At 36.0% G+C, this 19,745-nt stretch overlaps 1 protein-coding gene across 1 annotated transcript in view; it reads left to right on the top strand.

The window, feature by feature from the left end:
* Nucleotides 1-19,745, top strand: part of LOC120221181 (protein FAM13A) — a 283,092-nt gene that overhangs the window by 47,787 nt on the left and 215,560 nt on the right. Inside the window, exon 2 of the mRNA XM_039218435.1 lies at nucleotides 11,919-12,072. Within this exon, the coding sequence (XP_039074366.1) occupies nucleotides 11,919-12,072 (154 nt within the window). The remainder of the gene's footprint in view (nucleotides 1-11,918; nucleotides 12,073-19,745) is intronic.

Genomic DNA, 19,745 nt, shown 5'->3' with positions numbered 1-19,745 from the left:
TCTCATTTCACTTTTGATTTGCATTTTCTTGATGGGAAACAATGATAAGCATATTTTTATGTCTGTTGCCCATCTGTATGCCCTGTATGTGTTCTTTGGAAAAATGCCCATTCATGTCTTATGACCATTTGAATTGGATTATTTGTTGCTTTGGTTTAATACAAATTCTTCATATATTTTGGATGTTAACCAACAGATACATCATTTTCAAATGTCTTCTATTCAATAGGTTGTCTTTCTATTTTGTTGAAGGTTTCCTTTGCTGTGCAAAAGTTTTTATTTTGATGTGGTCCCAATAGTTTATTTTTGCTTTTATTTCCTTTGCCTCAGGAGACGTATCTAGAAAAATGTTGCAATGACCAATGTCAGAGCAATTACTACTTGTGTTCTCTTCTGGAATTTTTATGGTTTTAGGTCTCACATTTAGGTCTTTAATCCATTTTGAGTTTATTTTTGTGTACAGTGTTAGAAAGTAGTTCAGTTTTATTCTTGTGCATGTTGTTGTCCAGTTTTCTCAACACCATTTTGTAGAAGAAACCGTCTTTTCCCCATTGTATATTCTTGCCCCCTTTGTCATAGATTAATTGACCATATAAAGTGTATTTCTGGGCTCTCTAGTCTATTCTATTTATCTTTGTGTCTGTTTTTGCATTGGTACCATTTGTTGTCTGATGGCTGATGCTAGGACTTCCAGCACTATATTAAACAACAGTGGTGAGAGTGGACATCCCTGTCGTGTTCCTGATTCAGAGGGAAAGCTCTCAGTTTTTCCCCATTGATGATGATGTTAGCTGAGGGCTTCTCATAAATAGCTTTTATGATGTTTAAGTAAGTTCCTTCTATCCCGGCTTTCTCGAGGGTCTTGATTAAGAAGGGATGCTGTATTTTGTCAAATGCTTTTTCTGCATCTATCGACAGGATCATATGATTTTTATCTTTTCTTTTGTTAATGTGATGTAACACATTGATTGATTTGCGAATATTGAACCAGCCCTGTAACCCAGGAATGAATCCCACTTGATCTTGGTGGATAATTCTTTTTATGTGCTGTTGGATTCAATTTGCAAGTATCTTGTTGAGGATTTTTGCATCCGTATTCATCAAGAATATTGACCTGTAGTACTCTTTTTGTGCTGGGTCTCTGTCTGCCTTGGGAATCAAAGTGATTCTGGCTTCATAGAATGAGTCTGGAAGTTTCCCTTCAATTTCTATTTTTTGGAAAAGCTTGAGAAGAATGGGTATTAATTCTGTTTTAAATGTCTGGTAGAATTCCCCAAGGAAGCCATCTGGACCAGGGCTCTTATTTGTTGGGAGATTTTTTGATAACTGATTCGATTTCCTCACTAGTTATGGGTCTGTTCAGATTTCCTATCTCTTCCCTTGTGAATTTTGGCAGAGAGTGTGGGTTTAGGAATTTGTCCATTTCTTCTAAGTTGTCTAGTTTGTTGGCATATAATTTTTCATAGTATTCCCTGATAATTTCTTCTATTTCTGAGGGATTTGTTGTAATAAGTCCATTTTTATTATGATTTTGTCTATTTGAGTGTTCTCTCTTTTCTTTTTGAGAAGCCTGGCCAGAGATTTGTCAATTTTGTTTATTTTTTCAAAGAAAACCTCTTGGTTTCATTGATCTGTTCAACTGTTCTTTTGGTTTCTATATTGTTTATTTCTGCCCTGATTTTTATTACTTCTCTTCTCCTACTGGGTTTGGGGTGCTCTTGTTGCTCTCCCTCTAGTTCCTTGGGGTGTGCTGTTAGATTTTGTACTTGTGCTTTTTCTAATTTCTTGAAATAGGCCTGGAGTGCAATGTACTTGCTTCTTAGGTCTGTCTTTGCCATCTCCCATAGAGTTGGATTGTTGTATTTTCATTTTTTTCCATATATTTTTTAATGTCTTCTCTAATTGCCTGATTGGCCCATTCGTTCTTTAGTAGGGTGTTCTCTAACCTCCATGTTTTTGGAGGTTTTCCATACTTCTTCCTGTGGTTGATTTCAAGTTTCATAGCATTGTGATCTGAAAGTGTGCATGGTATGATGTCAATTCTTTTATATTTATTGAGGGCTGCTTTATGTCCCAGTATGTGATCTATCACCACAGCAGCACAGTCACCTGGCCCCGAGACCATCACTCTTCCTGGTCTGCAGCAGGTGAAGGGCTCATATCTCTGTACATGAACCCCACTTCCCTCTATGTGTCATTTCTTGTCATGTTTTAGCTTTTCTGTCTGATGCAGGTTATCTGAAACTCCACAGATATCCTGACTGTTTCTGGGTCTTAAAATTTAACAGAATCTTAATTGAGTTATTAACCCACCATTGTTAGTCTGCTGCTTTAATATCAGCCACATCCTTTCATAAAAGTGGGAGTTATGGAAATTTTGAGGCAAATTTTAAATTGGGGCACTTGGCTTATCAGAATCTGATATGCCCTTTCAGATTGTGACCCTTTCAGATAACCAGTTATGTATCTTTGAGATGCTGTTATTTTTGCTCTCTTGTTCTGGTAGTGGTTCAGTAAAACGTCATTCACCCCTTTACCTTCATCTCCGTATTCACCTTGCTTATATACTATTGATAACTTTTCTATAAGACACTTAAAGAGATACTTAGTTATAATATGTAACAGCAAATCTTTTGAGAACTACTGAAAAAGACAGTAACAATACCCCAATCTTCGTTGCTTAAGTATCTCGACTTCTGTCTAATTTTTCTTATTGTAGTTTTAATATCAATATCTTTAACAATAATAATCAGTTATTTTTGCATGAAACCTTGTGTCTATGTATCTAAGAGATTGAAATGTACCTAGTCATCCTGTATAAAGTTTTCAATAATTAACTTATCTAGCCAAATGATTGGTAACTTGATATCAAACATCTGGATATTTGAAAATATCTTGACTAATCCATGTAAGATTTTCCATTGTATCCAAAATATTGATTTTTATAAAAAACATGGTTGATTAATAGTTCATTTGTCTAGAACTTTCATTTAGGAAACTTTATGTTCTATTAGTACTTTTGAGTAGAAACGACTAACTCATTGTGTTATCTGTGGCATTCAGTAAAATCTGCAGTGAGAGGGGGAAAAATGGAAGCTGACACACATAATATAAATTGAATGCCTGGAAGCATCAACATCAATAGTTCTTAAGAAGGAAACATTGCCAAGGGTGGGGCCAGGTACAAAAACAATTCTGGAAATTTTTGTTTCCACTGCTTCACCTAAATTCCAAGAAACATTAGGAGCTTTATTATTGAATGTTATCTTTAAAAAACATCTTCCAGCTTTTCACTTCTATTAAATTTTCATTCATATCCTATGTATAAGTCAATTGCAATAGATTCATAGATAGGACAGTACGTATTGGGAAACTTTCACACCTTTTAAAGTAGTTAACAAATTTGGCCTCCAGTGATTGCTTTCAATAATAATTTCTTTTTATTTTGCCAAGAACCACATTAGGGGGAATGTCCCAGCACGTCAGCATTTTTGAACTACAAAATAATAATACATTAAGGACATAATATTTGTGTAGAATGTGTATAGACCAGCTTGGGCAATGTGATCTAGACGTAATGCAATTAGGTACATTGGATGAGCAGTTATATTCTAATCAAAATGATGACAGCCCCAAGAGAGGTTACAATTGAAGCATCTCGAGGCACCTGGGTGGCTCAGTTAAGTGTCCAACTTTGGCTCAGGTCATGATCTCATGGTTTGTGGGTTCAAGCCCCACATCAGGCTCTGTGCTGACAGCTCAGAGCCTGGAGCCTGCTTCAGATTCTGTGTCTTTGTCTCTCTCTGCCCCTCCCCTGCTCACATTCTGTCTGTCTAAAAGAAAAGCATCTGTAAAGAAAATGAAGCATCTCATGACTCTTTATCTACTTAAGCCTTTTATTAAGAACTTAGATTAAGACAAGACTTTATGCACATAAAAGTAGCCAGCAGAACAAAGCTGAGAAGAATAACTAGTATGTTGAATAGCAAGGTTAGAAAAAAAAATATTGAAGACCACACGTGTTTGTTTTTATTGTATCATAAGTGGGAAAAAATGGAGAACTAGCAGATACAGTGAATAAATGTTTAGTCTTGAACTTTGATTCTCCAGAGGGATCAGGATTACAAGGACCTAGCTTAATAGCAATTCCTTACAGAAAAGACAAGAGAATTTTAGCCAATGGCTAGTTTGGTGTAAACCAACAGTGTTACTGTGAAAGGTAGAAATTATTCTGCATAATAGAAAACATTGGTATGATTATTTATGGCTTGCAAGGTCTTTTTTTAAAAGTTGGGTTTCTTGAGACACAATTATTACAGAATGCATCAATATGAAGGTGGTATTAATTGGTTTTGACAAAAGTCATCATCAACACCACCACCACCACCACCACCACCACCACCACAGCTAAGATACAGACTATTTCCATCATTCCAGAAGTTCCTCATGTCCTTTTTAGTCAACCCATACTTTCACCCCAGTCCTTGGTAACCACTGACTGTTTCATGACCCCATAGCTTTGCAAAGTATTTTTCACATAACTGTAAAAAATTTAATTCTCACAAGATCCCTACAACATTAATATTACTAACATGTCTATTTTATAAAGCAAGAAGCAAGGGCTCACTTGAGCCACTTTATATAAGTGGCAGAACCAGGTACTGCAACTTTTTTTTTTTTTTAGTTTATTTTGAGCAAGAGAGAGCATGCAAGCAGGAGAGATGCAGAGAGAGGGAGGGAGGGAGGGAGAGAATCCCAAACAGGCTTTTATCCTTCCCTACCCTTCCTTCCTTATCCTATACTGTCCTTTCTTATCCTTCTTCTAACAGCGTGGAACCCATCATGGGGCTTGATCTCATGAACTGTGAGATTATGACCTGAGCCAAAATTAAGAGTAGGACACTTAACCGACTGAGCCACCCAGGCATCCCTGAACCCTTATTTTCTAACTCAGAATTCTAAATCCTTCCCTTGACCTTCCATCTTGCCCTTTTCTCCAAGAGCCCCACTCTCCTCTGCATTGTTCGTTCAACTCCAAGTAGATCCTATATTCAAAGCCAGTATTAACTTTCATGGTAACTTCCTGGAGGAGGGTCTCCTTTTTTCTCAATCTCTTTTTTTTTTTTTTTCCATTATCGTTCCCCTAAGGAGGCTTTTTAGATGTTTTCATTCCCTAATCACATCCCCCATCACCCAATTAAATTTTAACATCATGAATATGCTTTATATCTGTGTGTACTGTAGGTATCTGTACTTTGCGTATCAAAAGGAGTAAGTTTTTTTCACCTACCCTAAGAACCAAATTGTCCCCATTGGGGGCAGCACACTCCCATTGCTTTGACTAGACAATAGTGTTCAATCATTGTCCCACCTGGTATGCATAACACAGAACCCTTGAGTGTGAGACACACATTCACAACACTGAAAATTTTATAGTAAATAGCACATCAGACTTTTCACGCGAGGTTCACGAAAGTGTTTTCAGAACATGTAGGTAAGTAAAATCAGCTATTTAGGGTAAACTTCAAATTTATGTAACAGGAGAAGTTAAAATATGGCTTACTTTTAAATGTTTATTTATTTTCAGGGGGGATGGGAGAGAGATTCCCAAGCAGGTTCCACACTGTTAGCACAGAGCCCAATATGGGACTTGATCTCATGAACCGTGAGATCATAACCTGAGCCAAAATCAAGAGTCAGATGTTTAACTGAGCCCCCCAGGTGCCCCAAAATATGGCTTTTTAAATAATACTTTTAAAGTTTACTTTTAACCTAGATCTAGACTTCATATAAAATGATCAAAGTAATTCTATTGAAGAATAAACAATCTTTTGTTAAATTCTGTGATGCATGTAATGCATATAGCTATAACATGTTAATGTGAATATGATTATTCCAAATCTGTCTTGCCTTGTCTCTTTATCTGCATTTCATCAAGCAGTCATAACTGAAAAGTCCTAATAACCAGATGTCAGTGTTCTCAGTTGTCTTATGGGCAATGTAGAGGGAAATGCAATTCCTTTTTTTAAAAAAAATGTTTTTTATTGTGGTAAAATAGAGGTAACATAAAACGTAACCATCATAACCATTTTTAAGTGTACAGCTCAATGATTTTAAACACATTAACACTATTGTGCAACCATCACCAACATCCATCCTTAAAACTTCATCTTGTAAAACTGAAACTATACTCATTAAATACTAACTCCTCACTCCTAATCCTAGCCCCTGCCAACCATCATTATACTTTTTTCCCCACCATTATACTTTTTATCTTTATGGTTTTGACTATTCTAAGTACCTCATGTAACTGGAATTATACATACTTGTCTTTTTATGGCTGTTTTATTTTATATAAAATAATGCCCTCAATATTCATGTTGTGTCATACTGCAGAGGTTGTTTTTTCATTTTTAAGACTGAATAATTTCTATTGTATGTATATATACATTTTGCTTATTTATTCACTGATAGATACTTGGGTTCCTTCCACATTTTAGCTGTTGTGAATAGTGCTGTTATGAACATGAGTGTATAAATATCTCTTCTGACCTTTCAGTTATTTGGGGAATTATCCACAAGTAGAATTTGTGGATAATATGGTAATTCTACTTTTAATTTGTTGAGGAACTGCCATGCTTTTTCCCATAGTGGCCATACCATTTTATATTCCCACCAGCAGTGCCCAAAGGTTCCAGTTTATATACATTTTCACCAATACTTATTGTTTTCTAGTTTTTTGATAGTCATTTTAATGGGTATGAAGTGATATTGTAATTTTTATTTGCATTTCCCTGATGATTAGTGATGTTGAGCATCTTTCCATGTGCTTAGTGGCTATTCATATATCTTTTTTGGGGAAATATCCATTCAATTCTTAAACTAGTTTTAAAATCAGATTTTTGTTATTGTTGAAATTTAGGTGTTCTTTATCTATTGTAGATATTAGCTCATTTTCAAATAAATACATGATTTATAGATATTTTTTCCCATTGTGAAGGTAATCTTTTTACTCTGTAGATAGTGTCTTTTTTTAGGTTTTAATGATCTACTTTGTCTGTTTAGTTGTTGTTGCCTAAGCCTTAGGTGTCATATCCAAGAAATCATTGCCAAATTTAATGTCATGAAGATTTCATTCTTTTTTATGGCCGAATAATACTCCATTGTATATATATACCACATCATCTTTTTAAAAAATGTTTTTAATGTTTGTTTATTTTTGAGAGAGAGAGGCAGACTGCAAGTGGGGAAAGGGCAGAGAGAGAGGTAGAGATGGAATCAGAAGCAGACTTCTGTCTCTGAGCTGTCAGCACAGGGCCCGACACAGGGCTTGAACCCACAAACTGTGGGATCATGACTTGAGCTGATCACTTAACCAGCTGAGCCACCCAGGGGCCCCTTACACCACATCATCTTTATCCACTCATTTATCAATAGATACTTGAGCTGCTTCCATATCTTGGCTGTTGTAAATAATGCTACTATAAACATAGGGGTGCATGTATTCCTTTGAACTAGTGGCCATGTATTCTTTGGGTAATTACCCAGTAGAATGATTGCTGGATTGTGGGTACTTCTATTTTTCACTTTATGTGAATCTCTATACTGTTTTCCAGAGTGACTGCACCGGTATGCATTCCCACTAACAGTGCGAGAGGGTTCTTTTTTCTCCACATCCTCACCAACACTTATTTCTTGTGTTTGTTTTTTTTTTTTTAATTTAAGCCATTCTCACAGGTGTGAAGTGATATCTCATTGTAGTTTTCATTTGCATATCCTTGATGAAAAGTGATGATTAGCTTCTTTTCATGTGTGTGTTGGCCATCTGTATGTCTTTTTTGGAGAAATGTCTGCCCATTTCTTAATTGGATATTTTGTTTTGGGGTGTTGAGTTATGTAAATTCTTTAAATATTTTGGATACTAATCCCTTATCAAGTTTATATGTTGTTTGCAGGTATCTTCTCCCATTCTATAGGTGCCTTTTAGTTCTCTTGGTTGTTTCCTTTGCTGTGCAAAAGCTTTTAACTTGATGAGTCCGAATAGTTTAGTTTTGCTTTTGTCTCCCTTGTCTCGAGGGACCTATCTAGAAAAAAGTTGCTATAGCCAATGTCAGAGAAATTACTGCCTCTCCTCTTTTCTGGGATTTTTATGGTTTCAGGTCTCACATTTAGGTCTTTAACCCTATTTGAGTTTTTTATGGTGCATAATTTAAGAAAGTGGTCCAGTTTCATTTCTTCTGCATGTTCTTACCCAGTTCTCCCAAAACCATTTATTGAAGAGTCCATCTTTTTCCCCCTGGATATTCTTTACTGCTTTGTTGATGTTTAATTGGCCATATAATGATGGGTTCATTTCTGAGTTTTCTATTCTGGTCCTTTGATCTATGTGTGTATTTTTTGTGCTAGTATCATACTATTTTGCTGACTATAGCTTTGTATTAGAACTTGGAATATAACTTTAAGTCTGGAATTGTGATGCCTCCAGCTTTACTTTTCTTTTTCAGGATTGCTTTAGCTATTTGGGATCTTTTGTGGTTTCATACAAATTTTTGGATCCTTTGTTCTAGTTCTGTGAAAAATGCTGTTGATATTTTGATAGGGATTGTATTAAAAGTCTAGATCGATTTGGGTATTATAGGCATTTTAACAATATTTGTTCTTCCAGTCCATGAGCATGGAACATCTTTCCATTTCTTGATGTCATCTTCAATTTCTTTCATCAGGGTTTTATCAGTTTCCAGAGTACAGGTCTTTCACCTTTTTGGTTAGGCTTACTCCTGGATATCTTATTTTGGGGTGAAATTGTAATTGGGATTGTTTTCTTAATTTCTCTTTCTGCTGCCTCATTATAGATGGTGTATAGATATGTGGCAGATTTCTGTGCATTGATATTGTATCCTGAGATTTTACGGTTTGTGTTTAAGTTCTAGCAGTTTTTCAGCTGGAGTCTTTTAGGTTTTCTATGTATAGTATCATGTCATCTCCAAATAGTGAAAGTTGTAGTTCTTCCTTACCAGTTTAGATGCCTTTTATTTCCTTTTGTTGTCTGATTGCTGTGGCTAGGACTTCTAGTATTATGTAAAATAAAAGTGGTGGAATTGGACGTCCATGTCTTATTCCTGACCTTACGGGAAAGGCTTTCAGTTTTTCCACATTGAAGATGATGTTTGCTGTAGGTTTTTCAGAAGTCTGTCTGTCTGTCTGTCTCTTTAATGTAGTCTCCAACCCCAGAGTGGAGCTTTGAACCCAAGACTGTGAGATCAAGGGTTGCACATTCTACTGACTGAGCCAGCCGGTACCCGACTCAGAAGTGTCATGGGTTTTTCATATATGGCCTTTATTATGTTGATGTATATTCCCTCTAAATCTACTTTATTGAGGGTTTTTATCATGAATGAATTCTGTACTTTATTGAGTGCTTTTTTTGCATCTACTGAAATGATCATATGGTTCTTATCATCTTATGGATGTGATGTATCACATTGATAGATTTGAGAATATTGAACCACCCTTACAACACAGGAATAATCACACTAGATTGTGGTGAATGATTTTTTTAATGTGTTGTTCAGTTCTGTTTCCTAGTATTTTGTTGAGGACTCTTACATCTATATTCATGACATATACTGGCCTGTACTCTTTTTTTGTTTGTGGTATCTTTGTCTAGCTTGGGTATCAATAGGGTTATGCTGGCCTCATAGAATGAATTTGGAAGTTTTCCTTCCCTTTCTATTCTTTGTAATAATTTAAGAGGAATAGGTATTAACTCTTCAAATATTTGGTAGATTTTGCCTGTGAAGCAATCTGGTCCTGGATTTTTGTTCATTGGGAGGCTTTTTTATTACTGGTTTAATTTTTTTTGTTCTGGTAAAAGGTCTGTTCAAATTTTCTTTTCTTCCTGCTCTATTTTTGGGAGATTATATGTTTCTAGGAATTTATCCATTTCTTACAGGTTGTTCAAATTCTTGGCATATAGTTTTTCATAATATTCTCTTATAATCCTTTGCATTTCTGGAGTGTTGGTTGTTTTGCCTCTCTCATGTGTGTTTTTATTTATTTGGGTCCTTTTGATTTTTTTCTTGAGAAGTCTGGTTAGAGGTTTATCATTTTTATTGATTTTTTTTTCAAAGAATCAACTCCTGGTTGCATTGATCTATTCTGTTTTAGTTTCTGTACCACTTATTTCTTCTATAATCTGTATTATTTTTTTCCTTCTGCTGGTTTTGGTTTTGTTTGTTCTTTTTCTAGCATGTTAGGTTGTTTGAGAATTTTTTGGCTTGTTAAAGTAGGCCTGTATTGCTATAAACTTCCCTCTTAGAACCACTTTTGCTGTATCCCAAAACTTTTGAACAGTTGTGTTTTTATTTTCATTTGTTTTTATGTAGTTTTTCAATTTTTTTCTTTTACTTCCTGGTTGACTCAATGGCAATTCTAATATCAAGCCTGGCAAATGATGAGAATCTTTTGACTAGGTTTCAAGTCCTGGAAATATTTCTTCACGGTTTTCAACCTCACCCTACTGTTTTTTTGTTTGGTTTTGGTTTTGGTTCTGCTCTCTGAATCATCCATCATTTTTAATGAAAGGCAGCACATGTTTGCAGTTTACAAAATTTATAAGAGTTTTGTGGTTTCAAGTCTTTAATCCATTTTAAATTGATTTTGTGCATAGTATGAGGTAGTGATTCACTTTCATTCTTTTGCATATAGCTGTTCAATTTTGCCAACATCATTTATTGAAGGAGACTATCCTTTCCCCAATTTATATTCTTAGCTCCCTTCACATGGATTAATTGACTATAAAAGTGTGTGTTTGTTTCTGGACTCAACACACAGAGAAAGCCATGTGAAGATGAAGCAGAGAGAATTTTAAGATGCTGACCTTGACTGAAGATTGAAATCACAGGCAAGGAATCCTGCCAGCTAGTGTCACTGCCTATAATTTAGTTTCTGCCCGATGATACTGATTGCACTCTGCTGGCCTCTAGAACTGTGAAAGAATAAATTTCTGTCATTTTAAGCAACATTGTATGATAATGTGTAACAGAAGCTACAAGAAACTAATATAAATGGGTATTAACATCTCAGTGTTGCTTTTTAAATGCATTTCACTGGTTATTCAATAAGATTAAGTTTCTTTGCATAAGATTATTGATGTCCAGTTGTTTTCTTCTATGAGTTTTTCAACTATTGTCCTTTGTCTTTTTTTTTTCAATTTACTTTCTTACCAATTCTAACTACTAATCCTGTCAGTTGTCCTGTTACTAAAGAGATATTCATCTTCTAATCTGTACTTGTCTTGCTACCTTATTTACACTATCTTCTGCATTCCAAAGATCTTTTTCACATTTTTTTAATTATGGAAATTTTTAAACATACCCAAAAGAAGAGGGAATAGTATGTAGTATAACAAATCTTCCATATGTCCATCACTCAGCTTCAATAGTATCAATATTTTTTCCAGAAATATTCATATTTTATGTACTTTTGTGCATTATCTAAGCAATCTTTCAAAAAAGATTGTGTTGCTATTATTTCTGTGGCTATTTCTGTCATGATAAAACATTCTTTCTGTGATAACATTTGTTCTTTATCACTTTTGCTCTTATATAAATATTACCTTATGTGTAGCAATTTCTAATATATACAAAGAATTATGGCACCTATGTTAATCTATACCTTCTTCCTAAACAATGTGTACTTTTCTTATTAAGCACAAGCTACTGATGCAGATCTTGGGGACTCACCAGTTGTCTCATCCACATCATACATGTCCCCATAGAGCTTGTTGAAAATCCCATGTGTCCTTATAAGAAGGCTGACCAATCATACAGGAGATGTCAAGATATATGCCTGAGTCAATTGTACTACCATTTTTGTTTTTACAAAGTAATTCCTCTCATTTTTCCCCTTACTTCTAGTGTGCCACCTGGACTTGAAGGCATGAAAGAACAAGACATCTGCAACAAGATAATGGCTAACTTACTAGAAAATTATAATACCCTGTTTGAAGTAGAGTATACAGGAAATGATGATCAGAGATGTGAAAACATGGCTAGGATTATCATAGTAAAAGTAAGTAACTTTGTTATATAATCTTCAGAATTGCTTATATTTTGAATGGAAGGCATTTTATGTAAATCATTCTTTGTCATAAAAAATGTCATGGATATAATTTAGATTATTGTTCCTGTGTTTATTGAATTTTGTTTAGGAAATATAACCTCTGTATCAAGTATTTAGGTGATCTATATTCTTCTAAGATTGGGGAGTGATTGTGAATTGATGTTTCCCTACTGCTGTAACATCATCTCAAAATCACTTGCGTGGGCCCAGTGCTCTGGTTGATTTTTATGGAAGTCTGGTGTTACCGCGAGATACGTGCTTATAGCTATGTTAGGAGCACTGGGTTACTGACTAGATGGCAAATACCTGAAGATAATATTGCCATGTCTTTTTGTTTCCCTGGTGTCTGGCACACTTTCAAGTTCACCTTCAGATTTTAAGTCCCACATATGTATCACCTGGCAACTATCATCAGTAAAGGAAGGTATTTTTATAAGCTGTAAAGGAATCCTTAACAATACTATCTCATCTTTTTATACATTGGCTGATAATTTATAACCTATCCTTTACACATTAGGGAAATACAAATAGGTCTCTAAAGTAAGTCTGATGATAAACCAAACCAAATCCTCCAGGGGAGGCATCATATTTCTTTCTCACTTCTATTGAGGCAAATCATGATGGAATGGATATGGGAGATTCCCTTAGGAGGTTTCCTGAGACTTATCACATTTACAGACTGCATTATACTTGTTGATTCACATGGCAATGAATGACAAAACTCTAGGCACTTGTTTTGGTCACTGAAAGGGTATTTTCATCCCTTCTTCCAATTGAGACCATGACTTTGAAAAAGAAATAAAAGGTAATAAGTATCAAGTAGCACTCTACCAAAAAAGCAAAAGAAAACCAAAAACTAGGTTTTCTTATCCAGACTCCTTATAAGGACTATATAGTACACCTGAGAAGAATGCCTCTATCTGGAATCTGCCAAACTGATAAAGAGAACTTTAAACTTTGAGGGAAGGGAAGATTAATACATAGATAAAATAAGTATCTGAGGAAATATGTCAGTGATTCACCAGAGAAAATACAGAAAAAAGATAACACTGTCTTGCTACCAAAAAATTAAATTGTCTTTTAAACAGAAAAAAATAGATCTTAAATTTCTTCCTCTGGTTCCTGTAGTACTTTGCAAATATCTCTTTTTAAAGTTTAAAAAGTGATTGACTTTTCTACAGCTGTATCTCTGATTTACATTTTTTAACACTTGTACTTTTTAACTAGAGCTGGTAAGATAATAAGATAAGCCTAAGGGGCACCTGGGTGGCTCAGTCTGTTAAGTGTCTGACTTCAGCTTGGGTCATGATCTCACTGTTTGTAGGTTCGGGCCCCACATCGGACTCTGTGCTGACAGCTCAGAGCCTGGAGCCTGCTTTGGATTTCATGTCTCCCTCTCTCTCTGCCTCTCCCCTGCTCACACTCCGTCTCTCTCAAAAATAAACATTTAAAATTTTTTTAATTAAAAAAACTAAGATAAACCTAAAATGAAATAGAAAAATATGATCTCCCAGGCAAGACAAACTTGCTGAAATACAGATAGTCACTGGAATATACCAAGAAGAAGTTATATGCTGTGTAAGTAAAACACCACCTGTTGAAATATGTAGAAGGAGTCCCTTCTTAGAACTCATTAAACTACTAGATTTAAGTCTAGTGGAGAACTTAGCATGAGACTACAAGATAAGACACACAAATTGATAGTACTATGGGAGTCAAATACCAGGTATCTTAGGTAGATAAAGAATATAACTGCTACTCCTAATGCAAGTTTCACATCTGGCCTAGAGGCAGATAAAGATGATGTTTGAAAACTACATTTCTATATTGCAGAAGCATCACTTTGCCAAAGCAAAATAGTTGGTGCATTCTTTACTGATCTTGCTGATAGTCTCATCTCAGATGGTAGCTTAGGCTACAAGGGAATATGATGTTCTGAACCTAGTTATATCCAATAAGGATTAAATGGAGGTTGCAGAAATTATTTCAGTGGAATATGCCAGTGCCATTTTAGGGTCCATAAAAATAAAGAGCATGCTAGCTATAGTCAGATATCTAAACTTGGACATTGCTTAGAGCAGATTTTTTTAATTGATAAAATCAGGGACATGTTACATACAAACCAAAAGGAAACTGGATTAGAAACAAAATGAGAGGCTTACAGTGAATTCATTAACATACTGAACAATTGGAAAAATGGAAGGTAACCAAAAAAAAATTCTTGTTCTGATCATTCTCACAAACTCAGTTTTTAGAAGGATGTGTACAAGAAGAGACTGGCACAAAAGAAGTAATAACTGTGCATGAATGACAGACACAAAGTGAGCTGAGAATAAGCTTGGGGTCATGGAAACTGCTAAGATATAGAAAAGGGCTTTTAAGGAGAAATACTAAATGCATCCACTGACATACCTCTGTGTACCCCATGTGGGGAACAGAGCCATAAAAGATTGAATGAAGTTCACAATATCCTTGTGGGCTGTAGGAAGATTTGGGGCCAAGACAAATCGAAGTTTGGTTTGGGACCAGGATGAAGGACTGTGAATTTGGACTGGTGTTAACTTCAGGGCAGGTCTCTACATTTGTTTGTGTTATTTTCAGTATTTTAATCATTGACTTAAAAGTACATACTTAGCACATTTGCAAGTAAAATAAAGCTGGAAAAGTATTCAGATATTGGATGGCTGGGTATGTAGACTAATAAAATGGTGTGTGTGTGTGTGTGTGTGTATAACCATTTCCCTTTTCTTTCTTGCTTCAAACAAATAAAAGCATTTTATTTGGGCCTGCAGCAATGTGCTGAGGTCACATGGGCCTCTCCGATAGTTCCAGGGATTGTTAGATGAGTCTCAGTGGTTTTTACTATCATCCTCTTTAGTTTTAAGTCAATTATGACTTAAAGGAAGATTGAGACAGTTCTGGGCGGGGAAATATAAGGCAAAGTGTGCTAGGGGCAGAAGACTTCTGGAAAAGGTTGTCATCCTTGATTAAAAAGAATGATTGAAGGGGCATCTGGATGGTTCAGTCAGTTAAGAGTCTGACTTAAGTCAGGTTTGACTTCAGCTCAGGTAATGATCTCCTGGTTTGTGAGTAGAGCCCCTCATCAGGCTCTACACTGACAGTGTAGAAGCCTGCTTGAGATTCTCTCTCTCTCCCTCTCCCCCCACTTGTGCTTTCTCTCTCTCAAAAATAAATAAATAAGCTTAAAAAAAATGATTGAAGAGATCAGAGCTGTGGTTTTCCTCTGAGTATAGTTGTCCTGGTGGTTGTGATTGACTAGGAAAATGCCCAAAGGTACTCTCCAGCAGTGATGAAAATGTATTATCTCAATAAGGATGTGGGTTATATGGGTAGGGTGTATGCATTTGTTAAAACTCATTCAACTGTACACTTAAGGTTTATCTGTTTTACTTAATGTATATATTTTTTTTAATTTCTAATTACAAAGAACAAAAGGGAGCAGGCCTTTAAGTAAGATGCCCATCTCTTCCATCCTGCTTTCAGATGTTATTATCTGAAGGTATGATGCTTGGAGCTGCTGTCATCATCTTTGCCCTTGAGGAATGTATCACTGACACACTGAAGTGGGCACCTAAAGGAAGAAAGAGGCTGGATTCCTCATCCTTGTTGGTGTGCTGAACCAGCCCCAAACACACATACCTCTGGACTTTGAGTTACATGACAGAAATAAAGGTCCCTAGAATATAAACTACTTTTAATGGAATGTTCTGTTTCTTGGACCAAAAGCATCATACCTGATACAATCACTATAATTGACAAGTGCTATACTTAGGTTTGTAAGATGATTTGTACAAATATAGCCCAGAGGAGACCAAAATTAATAGTAGTTAAATTTGAACATCATCCACAGATGTTAATTTCCAGCACAGTACGAAATGTCAGTGTGATGTAATTGTTCCAAAATACCAAAGATTCATTCACTAAGTAGAACAATAGTATGCAGAACAAAGAATGCAGGTCTCACTGCTCTCGGTGTAGGTCAGGCAGCGTCTACAGCGTTATATCTGATTCTGACTACTACTGGCAATCACCACTGTGACTCACTTACTCTCAGTAAATACATATTCTCCTGGGTAACTGTCTTTTACTTTAGTTACCATACTGCTGATGACCTTGAAATCATAACTCGAGCCTGGCCTGTTAGAAGAGCAGTAGAGCTATATTTCCCACTATCTAGAAAATGCCATGCTGATGCCTCACACCCAAAACTTTGTGTTCTATCCTCTCCAACTGTAGTATTCCAGCCCCCATCCTACCAGACTAGAATCCTTAGTTTATCCTTAACTCCTCTTGTCCTTATCATATGTAGGGACTCAGGTACTATTGTCTGTCTCTTGGAACACGTGTCTCTTTTCTACCCATTACCATTGCTTTGGGTAGGACCTTATCATAGCCACACAGTTTCAAACTGTTCTCCTGCTTCTAGGCTCACTCCCCTCCCATCTCCTTTCTACCAGTGATAGAGTTGTGTGCCTAAAAAGCAAGCCTGACCCAGGGTCATGTGGGTGGTCCTGTTGATTGAGCTTCTGACTCTTGATTTCAGCTCACATTGTAATCCCAGGGTTGTGGGGTCAGGCTCCACACTGAGCATGAAGCCTGCTTAAGATTCTCTTTCTCTCTTCCTCTTCCCCTCTCCCCTGCTCATGCACTCTCTCCTTAAAATAAAAAATTAAAATTAAAGCCTGATCATAATACATTCCTGCCTTAAGTAAATAAGCCTTTTGCTGTCATTGTTCTGTCTCCCACTCTTTTGCTGACTATATGTCATTAAGATGCCTTTACGTGAGAGTTCAAGCTCTTAACACTGTCCCCAAAGCAAACCTTCTCTTTTAAATATTTGAATGAATGAAGGAACCAACTTGACAATAAACTATAATAAAATAATAAATAAATATTGAATGAATACTTAATGGTTCTTGTCTGCTTCTTATTTCTCTGGCCTTTCTTCAGCCTCCTTTGAGGATTCTTCATTCTCAGTCAGAATTAAACATTGTTATTTCCTAAGGTAATCCTTAGGTCTTCAATGCACAGCTCTGCCTGGCACCCCATACATATATATCTAACTGTCTAGTGGTCACTAGTGCCTGGTAGTCACTTGCATGTCCCATGGATTATCTCATCATCTTTTCTTGCACTTGAAGATCTAATGCTTTACTTGACTTAATGGTTGATCTACCCACACAGCTGCTCCAGATTGATGTCCAGCAATCATTAAAACCTGTTAATTCTTTAGTGTCTCCCTGTTCACTACTACTTCCATAGCCTCTCATCCAGACAAGGGTATTCTACACTTGGCTCATTATCACAATCACTTGGTTACCCAAACCTAGAGTCAGAAACTCATAGTAGGGCCTCAAAAGCTGCATTCAAAAAGGTTTCCTTGGCAAATATAAGACTCAACAAGATTTGCAGACTGAGTGATCCTTGGAAGAGTATTTCAACAGTCTATCAGAATTCTTTAGTGGGTTTTCTTTACCCATCTCTATAGTATAAAATCTAAGTCTTAGCAAAACAAGCAAGAGTTTTCATGACTTGAGCCCAGACTACTACTTCACATTTCCTTCCTGCCACTCCTTCCCATACATTTGATATACTAAGCAGTCTTTGATGTGATTGTAGAAACAATGTCATTTCAGGCCTCATGTTTTCAAGCTATTGAGCTTAATGCCTGGCATTGAAAATTCCTTGAATTCAGTAGATGGACTGTATTCATTTTACTGAAAATGATGTTTCTGGTCACAATTTGTACATAATATGAAAGTAATATTAATAAGTATTTTCAAAATAATTGAATAAAATTGAAAGCATGATAGTTCACTGTGTAGTGACTGTCATATTTTAAGAAAAGGTACTAGATACTTTTAAAGTTTTTAACTATTGGAAAGATCACTCTGATATTAGAATAAGAAGGTAGGTATTTATAACCTTACTATTTAGCGATATGACTAGGTAATTTATAGTATCTCTGTTGGCCATTTAAAATGGCAAAAATTCTATAGATTAGTTGTGAGATTCAAACCATTAATGCTTGTGAAAGTATTTTCAAAGCCAGTTAAGTAGTATATAAAATCAAAGTATTAGGTTAACAGGGAGGAGTCAGGTGATAATATTGGATAAAGCATGTAATTGATGAAGACATTGACTTACTTTGAAATGATCTGGTCAAGGATACTTCAGTAGATTGATCAGTAAACTTAGGGCACAGAGTTAAAAACTCTTGTCTAGAATAAGACAGAATGGGTTAGAACTTCCAGTTTGTGTGACTTTGGGCAATTATTCAGTCTCTCCTTCTACCTTAGTTTCCTCATCTATAAAATAGGACAACTGTCACTCGTTTTGGCTGTTTTTTGTTAGGAATAAATAAAATAAAAATAGCAAGTTTTCAAAAATCTTAGCTTGAAAATAATATTTAAAATAATATATAATAATATTAAAATAATATCCTCTTGTATTTGGAAAGGCAAGAATTGAATATGATTGTCTCTTCAATGGACAGAAAAGTGTGATTTTAGTACCTAATATGTCTAGTCAGCTATGTTTTTTGAAAATGAATGTTTTTAATGTTTATTTTTGAGAGAAGGGAGGGATAGAGAGAGAGGGGGGGAGTGAGAATCCCAAGCAGGCTCTGCACCATCAGCATAGAGCCCAATGTGGGGCTCAAACTCATAAACTGTGAGATCAAGACTTGAGCCGAAACCAAAAGTCGGATGCTCCACTGACTGAGCTACCCATATGCCCTGAAAATGAAATATTTTTAAATAGTAGTAGTTTATGGAAGAATTGAGTTTGAAGTGGCTCTGTGATGATAAATGGGATTTCCACAAGTTTCTGGGAAGAAGATGTGAACATGGAAGCAGAAAATCTTTCAGGCAGAAGGCTGTGCCTTAGATCATGTATTTTTTGTATAATGGTGAGCAGATGTTTCTGGCCAGGCCGTAAGAAATAGCATGAGGGGCGCCGGAGTGGCTCAGTAGATCAAGGTCTCATGGTTCGTGGGTTCGAGCCGTGCTTTGGGATCTGTGCTGACAGCTAGCTCAGAGCCTGGAGCCTGTTTCAGATTCTGTATCTCCGTCTTTCTCTGACCCTTCCCTGTTCATGCTGTGTCTGTCTGTCTTTCTCTCTCTCTCAGAAATAAATAAAACATTAAAAATTTTTTAAAAGGAAATAGCATGAGAGCTACATAGTAAAATGAACTAGTGTACATTTTAACTGTGGAGTTAATATTCACAGGAATGGGAGAATGATGAGAAGTTTTAAGAACAAGTAGAACTTGCTTTAAGCTGTACTTTAGATTTTTACTTTATCTATTTGGTGCAAACAGGAAGTTAATGTCATTCTTTAGTGCAGCCCGTTTGTAATAAACTTTCATGGGAGTAACCTAATATCTGTTTCTACTCAGCTGACTCTGGTCGGTGCTGCAAAATTGATCATGGCTTATAATAACACATCCATCAACCACACTTATAGACAGGCCTCTCCAGGGCCAAAGCAAAATAAGGAAAAAGATAATTGTAGGATGGTTCCTTCAATTCCACTCTCTCTCATTCTGGGAGTGAACTAAGGTCCCTGTAAGGTTTTCCCAGATTCTGCAGTGATTTGGG

The sequence above is a fragment of the Hyaena hyaena genome, unplaced genomic scaffold (genome assembly GCF_003009895.1).
Source record: "Hyaena hyaena isolate Hyena2069 unplaced genomic scaffold, ASM300989v1 scaffold_764, whole genome shotgun sequence".
Lineage (NCBI taxonomy): Eukaryota > Metazoa > Chordata > Mammalia > Carnivora > Hyaenidae > Hyaena > Hyaena hyaena.
The sequence above is the reverse complement of the archived record's forward strand: the minus strand, read 5'-3'. Positions and strand labels throughout refer to the sequence as shown.